At 36.1% G+C, this 9,521-nt stretch overlaps 1 protein-coding gene across 4 annotated transcripts in view; it reads left to right on the forward strand.

Moving 5' to 3' along the window:
• LOC134540681 (probable multidrug resistance-associated protein lethal(2)03659) overlaps positions 1–6,071 on the forward strand; it is a 152,613-nt gene extending 146,542 nt beyond the window's left edge. For all 4 annotated transcript variants that reach the window (XM_063383556.1, XM_063383559.1, XM_063383557.1 and 1 more), the window contains exons 25-26: positions 4,089–4,196; positions 5,869–6,071. In XM_063383556.1, the coding sequence (XP_063239626.1) occupies positions 4,089–4,196; positions 5,869–5,904 (144 nt within the window). In that variant the 3' untranslated portion in view covers positions 5,905–6,071. The remainder of the gene's footprint in view (positions 1–4,088; positions 4,197–5,868) is intronic.
• Positions 6,072–9,521: the final 3,450 nt, after the last annotated feature.

Here is a 9,521-nt window from a genome sequence, read left to right on the forward strand (position 1 = left end):
TTAATCCACTTGAAGTGTCAGCCTGTGAAGCAAACTGAAGGATTTTTTCGCGATTTTTTATGATGTCGCGCACTGTTGTGTTACCGACATTAAACTCAGTCGCACGTTTGCAATCGTTTCTCCACTCTGAAATCTTTCTATAATTTTTGTTTTGCTGTCGATGGACAGTACCACTCGCTTTCTTTTCTGTTCATTTGATGACATTATGAAATGTTGCGCTCAACACTTCCGCACAACACAACGGTATAATCCGTCGGAATGCAGATCACTGTTACAATACATAAAATTATCACCACCTTCACGCTTCAACAACGTATACTAATGGACTGTCTACATGCGCCGGGTAATCTCTGTGGCACGGCGCCGTGCTGCGCGCGGGAGTGTACAGTCCGGTCATGCGGACGTGGAATCGCGCACCAGTGTATAATCTATTCACGTAACATGGAACACAAAAATATTATGTACATACGTATGTATGTACTAGTATTTTTTTTTAAACTTTCTGTGTATATAAACATAACTGAGTCAAAGTACTTTGACCAACATACATTTTGCAAAGTATTTTAACATTTACATACATTTTGAATCATTGGTTATATGTAACTAAAAAATTGGACTTGATGGACATAAATCGCGGTTAATCCGCGAATCGGATGATCGAGTTGCGGATAATCGGGGTTCTACTGTAGTGCTGAGCCTATACCGATAACCGATACTAAATATCGGCCGATATTAACGTATCGGAATCGTCCAGACCGATACTTTTTTTTGCCGATACAAGGCGCCAATAATGTCACAAAATTGTTTATTTATTTTCACCCATTGTGATAGAAAACGTTTCAAAAATCGGCTGTCCATATAAAAACGCGCAGGATTTTAAACAATAAATTTTATTCACAGAAAACCACGTCTTTTTAACATAAAGCGCCGCCAAGTATTTTCTAACCTAGGCCTACACTTAAAACCGTCACTTATTCAGCGATATCGCACGACGCACGTAAGTAACAACAACGATCGATGGCTGCGCAGTCGTCATTTTGCATGTGAGAGTGACTTTTGCGATTGTCTCGAAGCGAGATTGATACTACGTCACGATTGTTAGTGATATCTTTGTTTGTTTACTATTTCCGTGATTTCGTCAAACAGAATTATTTTCTTTCCCGTTTATTTGTATTTTACTTGGTGCTGCTTTCTTCAACAAAATATAATATTACAGAAATGAATCGCAAGAGTGACGTATGGAGTTTCTTTTCTGTTAGTAAAAGCAATGACCAAATGGATTTGTGCAATATTTGTCACTGCCTTGTTTCTCGTGGTGGAAAGGACTCGCGATCTTACACTACTACTTATTTGAAGCGTCACATGGAAAGATCGCATCCATCTGTAAATAATAAATTACTCAAGTTAGATGTTCCACAGGCGTCTGCATCGCAGTCATCGTCTGAAACTGCTGCGACTTCGTTTGTTGAAACTGCCGCAACATCGTTTGAATGTAGGCCTACAATGGCATCATCAGTCAAAATTGTGCACACAGAAGATATATTACGTCGAAAAGACACCAGTAAACTAAGATATTTCGGAAATGTTTAAGAGGAACATACCTTATCCTCCTACTCACAAAAGGGCGACAGAAATAACATCACTGATTGCAAATATGATTTGCACAGACTTTTTGCCTTTTAGCATTGTGGAGTCAGAAGGTAAGAAACATTTTAACTTAGGCCTAACACATTTAAACTTTGTAACTCTTTGCTTAACTTGCAGGGATGATGTGTTAAGTTAGGCCTAATGTAGGCTATACTTTTCATGTTGCTGTTTATAGACTTAAGTTACATAAAAATATGTGATGTGTTTAAAATCCCTATATTTTTTATTTCAGTTTTCAATAATCTAATGAGATACCTCGAGCCGAGGTACAAAATACCACACAGGACAACCTTTTCTCGCAGCGTAATTCCTGATCTCTATGATGTGGTTTCCCGGAAAGTAAAAGACATTTTGGAGGCTGCAGACCATATCAGCTGTACAACTGACATGTGGTCATCTCTGGCAAATGATGATTTTCTGTCACTGACATGTCATTTCATTTCTCCTGATTTTGAGAAGATCAGTGTGTGTGTGTGGAAGTTGTGCCGTTCAGTTATATTAACCACACTGAGCAGAATATATGCAATTTTATCACACAGTATCTAGATGATTGGGGTATAAAGGGTAAGGTGCATCTTATTGTAAGAGATAATGCTGCTAACATGGTTCGGGCTTGCGAATTATTTCAAATTCCGAGTGTTGGGTGTGCTGCTCATACTTTACAAGTTGTTATCAAGGAGTCGTTACTGAACCATAAAAATGTCTCTGATGTGTGTAGCAAAGTTCGGCGTGTGGTAAGGCATTTCAGGCACTCTTATTTCAGCGAACAAACGTTTGACTGAATTCCAAGAAGCCAACAAAATGCCATGGCACAAACTGAAACACGATGAACCAACCAGATGGAACAGTACCTATATTATGTTGGAGAGGTTTTTGGAGCAGAGACGTGCCATATCATATCTTGGTCCAGACCTCAATTTGAATGTGGAACTAACAAATTTTGACTGGGAATTGGTAGGAGAAATTGTGAAATTGCTGAAATTTTTCTTCATATCCACCCAAACCATTAGTAATAAGAATACTAGTATTTCAGAAGTTATCCCCCTTGTTAATGGTTTGACAAAACTTCTGTCTACTTGTAAGCCAGGAAATAAGTTGAAGTCTGCCTACACTGACATGGTTCACAACCTAAATACTTGCTACGCAGATATGGAAAAAAATGTTGATTATAGTTTAAGTACTCTGCTTGATCCACGCTTCAAACAATTTGTTTTTTCCAGTGAGGAAGATGTAACTTCTGCCAAGTCCATTCTTGAACAACAGCTGAGTTTGTTACAGACCCCAGAACTTCATTCACCTGCCCTTGACAATACCGCTACAAGTTCCAGTGACACTTGTCACTCCATACATTATTTGTACACAAATCTAATTTCCAGTAGTAGTAGTAGTGTTGGAGCTAGTACATCTTTATCGCCTACACAATAACTTACTATGTACCTTGAGGAACCACTCTATGCCATTAATACAAGCCCACTTCTGTACTGGAAAACATCTCCTCACCAATCACTCAAAAAACTTGCTCAGAAATATTTGTCAATACCTTGTGGTAGTGTGGCATCAGAGAGACTGTTTAGTACAGCTGGTGCTCTGTGCACTAACAAAAGGAGCTCCATGAGCCCTCAAAAGTTGCGAAAGTTAGTTTTTTTGAACAAAAATTCAAAATATTTATAGTGCTGCTTCCTAAAAACTATATTTGCTTGGTAGTGTGGCATCTGAGAGGTGCTTTGTGTACAAACATAAAAGTTGTAGTAAACAAGTTTAATATTTTTGTTTTAAAATTAAAACTTTTCTAAACATTAATTAACTTCCCTATTGCTTCCTAAAAACTGTGTTTCTTGAACTGCCTAAGTCATTTTCTCTTCGATGTGAAAGCAAACTGGAAGATTTTGTGTGTGTTTGTTATTGTATTCTCAATAAATATCTTAAAAACATTATACAGTATGTGCTTTCTGAAGTATGTATCGGTATCGGCATATCGGGTGTATCGACAGGGGATATCGGTTCATATCGGTATCGGTACAAAACAGTATCGGCTCAGCACTATTTTCAAAATTAATCCTTAAAGATGTTTACGTTTGCCAGAAGTAAAAGTAATTTTAAAAAAATATGTTTTATCACAATGTGTACTTGTATACTCAGACATTGTAAGCATATAATGTTTTTATAATATGAAAATAAGTTTACCAAGAAGTTTTCACTGTTAAAAAAAATGGTTTTCCCGAGGTATTATCCCGGGGAGAAAAGTTATTTTACCGAAGTTTGGGAATGATCTTTTCCCCCCGACTCTTGTCCCGAGCTTCGGGATCCCGTCCGCCTCTACTTAGTAGGAGCATTCAGCTGTCAAGAGTGTGAGTGTTCGTGGCTGCTCCTGTCAGAAGTGTCGCCTCTTCGTGAGCAGGGTGCGGTCGGTTAGCGAGGAGTGGTTGTGTCTGTGCCCGCAGGAGTTTGACCACCCGCACGCCCTGCTGCAGAGCAAGAAGGGCTTCCTGTGGGACATGGTGCACGAGGCGGGGCCGGCCGCGGCCGACGCCTTGCTGCGGGTCGCCGAGGTGAGACTCCCGTGTCCGCAACCAGGCCTGCGCCAACATTCCACATTCACGTCATGGAAACAAGGCGGTTCAGTGAGCGTGTAGCCGGCCGTTAAAGGACATCCAAATTATTTAGATGCTAGCAAAACCTGCTGTATCAACAAGAAATATATTTGTTAACCAGTCAAATTGTTCACACAATACCCGGGCAATTTTTAAATTTTACACGTTCAAGTCAATTATATGGCAGTGCACTGTAATTTTTTTTTTTTTGTTAATGTAAAATGAAACATTCATGTAAAGTTACATATATTTGTAGATTTGTGCATTTACATGAAAACAACTGTATCGTTACAAAATAGTGTTTGCAGTAATAGCTGGGCATTTATGCTTTCTGTTGTCCCAGTACCTTATTTGTAGATCATTCCCTGAATTGCTTTCCAGTATCAACTGCGCACATAATACACGTGGAAATAATGAACATTTGTTTATATTCCAAGTGCAGTGAATTTGTTGCATATTACTTTAGCTGTAAACATTGAGGTTAAAAGATATTGTTTTACAATACAAACAATTATATTTACAATTAAAATATATTAGAGAGCCTAATCAATCAACCAACCAAGAGAGGAACTAAATATATGCACAGTGAACAACAGAATGGCTGAAGTCAGACTCCAAGATAGTCTAAAATCTCAAAATTTTTTGATAAATCAAAAATAAGCGTACACTTAATTTTCCAACCACCTCATCATAATTCTTGAAAAATTCCAAAGCATGCTATTTTTTAGTATTTGTGACCATTAACATTAAATATTTTCTGTTATTGCATTAACCAGTGTATCAGTATTTTTATTTTAAAGATATGTCTTCAAAAAATATTTTTACATGTTAGAAGAAAAAATTTATCTCCATTCTTATTAATATTCAATTTAATATTAGTAGAGACAAGATTTTATGATTGCATTTTTATTCCAATTTTCATTTTTTAAATAGAGGATTTCAGTGTTTTATTGTTTTTATTTTTATAAAAGCTGTTTTTAATACTTATTCCACCAAAATAGGAGTAAAATTAATAAACTGCATTTTTACAGTAAAATAAATTTTAATCAATCGGTCTAAAACTGAATTATTCAAAACAATATGAATTAGCAAGCATTTGTGGTGTAGTATTGATTCGATAAAAGATGCAAAATAAAAAAATTAATTTTTTTATTAATTTGGTACTGTTTTATGTCCGGAAATAACTATATTCCTTGAATTGCAAACATTAAAAATTATTATTTTTTTTTTTTTTATGATTTGAATGAAGTTTTAATCAAGTGTTACTTAATTCCATGATATAACTTACATTTCGGTGCTCTATGATGTGTCAACTTGAATTTCGGTGTTATGTAGTGTTTTGACCTGCTTTTCGGTGTTATTCCAATTTTATTGCAATTCACCACATCATCTTATCCGCACAGGTCTGCTTGTAACCCTATGCCGCATGGCCTGGTCACTTCTCCACCAAACACGTCTTGGCGGATAGATAAGCAGGGCTTGTGTGTGATTGAGAGAACCAGGTGTTTTTTATTCCAGACAGAGTTGCATACTAAAATTTCTCCATGTACGTATAACCCAAAAATAGTACTTGTTGATATGATTTCTGAATGAAAGCCTAACCAAGATTTTTTCTTTCTTTCTTTCCCAGGCTCACCACAGCAGCCAGAACGAAGAGACAAGTTAGTTTGTACTTAAATTGCACCTTGCCATCTGTATTATTTTATACTGTTGTTGAATCACTTAGAAAAATGTACTTATACAAAAAAAAAACACATTTTGTTGGTGTTATTTTTAAGATTTATATGTTGAAAATAAATATGAATTTTAAAGTGAGTTGAGTAAAACCCCAAAGTAGTTTACCGTTATCTTTATGTAACATCATGGTTCCTCAAGGTAGACTTGTAAATTCACTGCATTCTTTAAATCAGTTTTGACATATTTTTTACCAATTTAAAACCCCCAAAACTGGGTTACTAAAGAAATATGATATGTAACACACAAATTTAGCTTACATAAGTTATGTACCTTAATCATGTTGAATGTCAGGCATGCTTATATTGGGAATATACATATATATGCTTATATAGGGAATTTCTTGAGCCAGGAATATTCTCATTCCACTTTTATCCATCCCCTGAATAAATTGTATCTCCCTTGTAAATGAGATTTGTATGACGTAGTTTGATGACAGTCTAGTAACAAAATTAAATACTTCATATTAAAAAATTTACACCAAAGGAAAGTGTGAAAATAGCAGAGAAACGTATAACCAGGAGTAGCATAGCATCATAATCAGAGGCAAGATTTTATGGTTTAATTTTTAAGGCCAATTCCATATTTGAAACAGGAAATTTTGTTGTTATAGTTTCCATTTTTGATTAAATCTGTTTATTCACATAGATAGCATATTATTAAACAAATTGTTCCCTTTTCTTTGCTCTGGAGTAAAAGTAGCCCTGGCCCGGGTTTGCATCTAATTTGCACAACATTGCTGATACCAAAAATTATTTCAATTGTACAAAAATTAAAACCAACTTGGACATGCTTCCATTTTATACTAAAATAATATTATGATAAAATACAATATTTACAAATATGCATGTAAAAACAATACTAAGGAAAAATCACAAAATTCTGGAAGCTCCCTACTTTACTACCGCAAGACGTCTTGCTACTAACGTAATTTACAATGCTATGAATAATGACAAACATTACTTTCTCTTAAAAAAAAATCTGATAAAAGTTCTGTGCCGGGCAGAGTCTAAGGTCATTAAGCATACTGCCAACTAGTTCAAAAGGGCTGTGACGTCGCAACTTTATCACCGTGTTACCAGTGCACGCAATACACTATTGCCAAGTCTTCCAATCTTTGCATTATGTCTACGAGCTTCGACTGTGAGTTTTTTGACGGAATCCACCAAACACACATTAGCGCACCACTACTTGTTCAATCTGTTTATTTTGTCACCGCGCTACTGACCCCGGGTTCTAAACAACTACTGAAAAACACATAAGTCCTTGGCCACTTACTTGTCGTCCTCGGTTCTGCCTTTTACCTGAGCACCTCGCCCATTTAGCTGCATCTTACGTCCTTGGTCGTAAGGCTGTTTCCAGACGTGAAGCATTTGGGTGCAGAAATCCGCACAATAGTTCAACTTGCACGGCGTAGCACTCTTCTCTCACTTGGCCATTTACGGAATTATCAATCACGCAGCACACTGCGTGTAGACGTGATGTCATGTAAAAGTATTTCATTTTATGCATCACTATCAGCAACCCGGTGTCCGAAATGCACGCGAAACAGCTCACCGCATCCGTCCAACTTGCCGGCCCAGTCATCACTGTCTGTACCACCGTGGTCAACCACCACGGCCACCCTCTTTAACCGCCATCAGCGCCCTCAAAGTTCTGAACCAGATTAATTTCTCGTAGAAATCCAAACATTTTAAGCCCTAATTTATATGAAGCACAAAATTACAAACAAAAAGTTACTAAAAAAACTTAATAAAAATGATGGCCAACATTTTAGTTATTGCAAGTTTACACTTGACTCAAATTTCGAGAGGCAGCTAAAACTTTTTGGAAGCGGTGGCCTTCGGCCAGAGACTAACAGCCAACCTGGAATAAAAATGGTAATAAACCATTTATGTAACTTAAAATATTCTGTTACCAAAAAATCAATACAAAAAAATTGTCTTAAAAACATAATTAGGGCAGATAATATGGCAGAAACTCCACAAAATTATTTAATTGTTTTATGATACTTATTTCACCAAAACAGTGTCATTTTGACTGATACATTATGCTATTTTACAATATAATAATTTGTAATAGGGACTTCTAACTACTGGTAACTATAAAAATTAATTGGAAAGTATTTGTGTGTTTGATGTAAATGTAAAACTGAGTTACTAATAATATTTGCAAGATCAAAAAAGTAAAACTTTTTAAAATATAACTTTTTAAAATCTATCACTTACATTTTAGTTTTAACTTCATGCAAATAAAGTACATTTATTGAATTCAATATATTAAGAAATTATGTATTTGTTATTTGAGTTAAGCTTTGATTATAAATGCTAATACATTCATAAATTGAGTTCATGTCTATGTTATATAGTGTAAAGACATGCCTTTTGTTTTATTTTGGTTTTATCACAATTCGCCATATAATCTTGTCCCTGATCATAAAGTTTTAGGACACCTGTCAAAAAAAGTTGTAAAAAAAGTGTTTGTAACTCAGTACATGTGATAGAAGTGAAACTTCTTTGTTAATTCAAACCTGGACTCGTAGTAAATCAAAAGGGATAAAATGGCAGAAAGAGAGATAAAAGACAGTTCTTTAAATAAACTTGAATTAGCGAAATCATCACACACCTGAAAAATAACTGCTCAGAATATCAAAAAATATTTAGTTTCACAGCTAAAACATAACTCATACAACACTGTTTAACAATACTGATTTACACAAGTAATTAAAATTATACGTATCTACTTGAAAGAACAGTTCCAGTTCTGAAGAAGAGCTTCCCTTCATGCTAGCGAATATTTTAATAGGGACAATTCAGGAAACTGTTAAGAAATATGTAATACAATTATTATCAGCGAACCTGTGGTGTGAATGAAATAACCATCGCTCCACTAAGGTATTCAAATAATTTTTGTCTTTCACCTTGAAGGTAGACGATTACGCATAAATATATCCATATTCCTAGTAGCGTTACTCAAATAAAGCTATTGTTCATGCTATAAGATATCTACATAGGGACAATATGGGAAACTGGTGAGAAATATGCGAGTCTAGTGATGTAAACGAACCTGGCGGCATAGAGAGTACATACCCTCTTTACGTGCATAAAACTAGTTACAGTAGTGGCATACAGAGAAATGGAATGTAAAATAGCTTGAAATGAATGCAGTAAAGTATCCCGTGCTACACCAATGCTTATTGGCCAGAGTTTCCTATGTTGTCCTATTACGATATTTGATGTTATCCATCTTCCTATCGGTCCTTAAAATTCTTGCCTCTCCAAGATGGCTGAACGAATCATTTGCGCATGCCTGTTCTGCCTTTCAATATGGCTTCCGACAACACCACTCCGCACGACATGCAGTGGCAGGAGTTGATGGCATCACCAAGGGCTTCAACAAACACCTACACACTATCCTGATCTGCCTTGACCTGAGAAGGGTGTTGGGACAAGTATGGGGAGCTGGGGTTGCCAGACCGTCTGATAACAGTCCTGGCGTCCTACCTCAGCTACAGGATCCTCAGCATGGCGATGGAAGGTAGGCGATCAT

The sequence above is a fragment of the Bacillus rossius genome, chromosome 17, assembly GCF_032445375.1.
Source record: "Bacillus rossius redtenbacheri isolate Brsri chromosome 17, Brsri_v3, whole genome shotgun sequence".
Lineage (NCBI taxonomy): Eukaryota > Metazoa > Arthropoda > Insecta > Phasmatodea > Bacillidae > Bacillus > Bacillus rossius.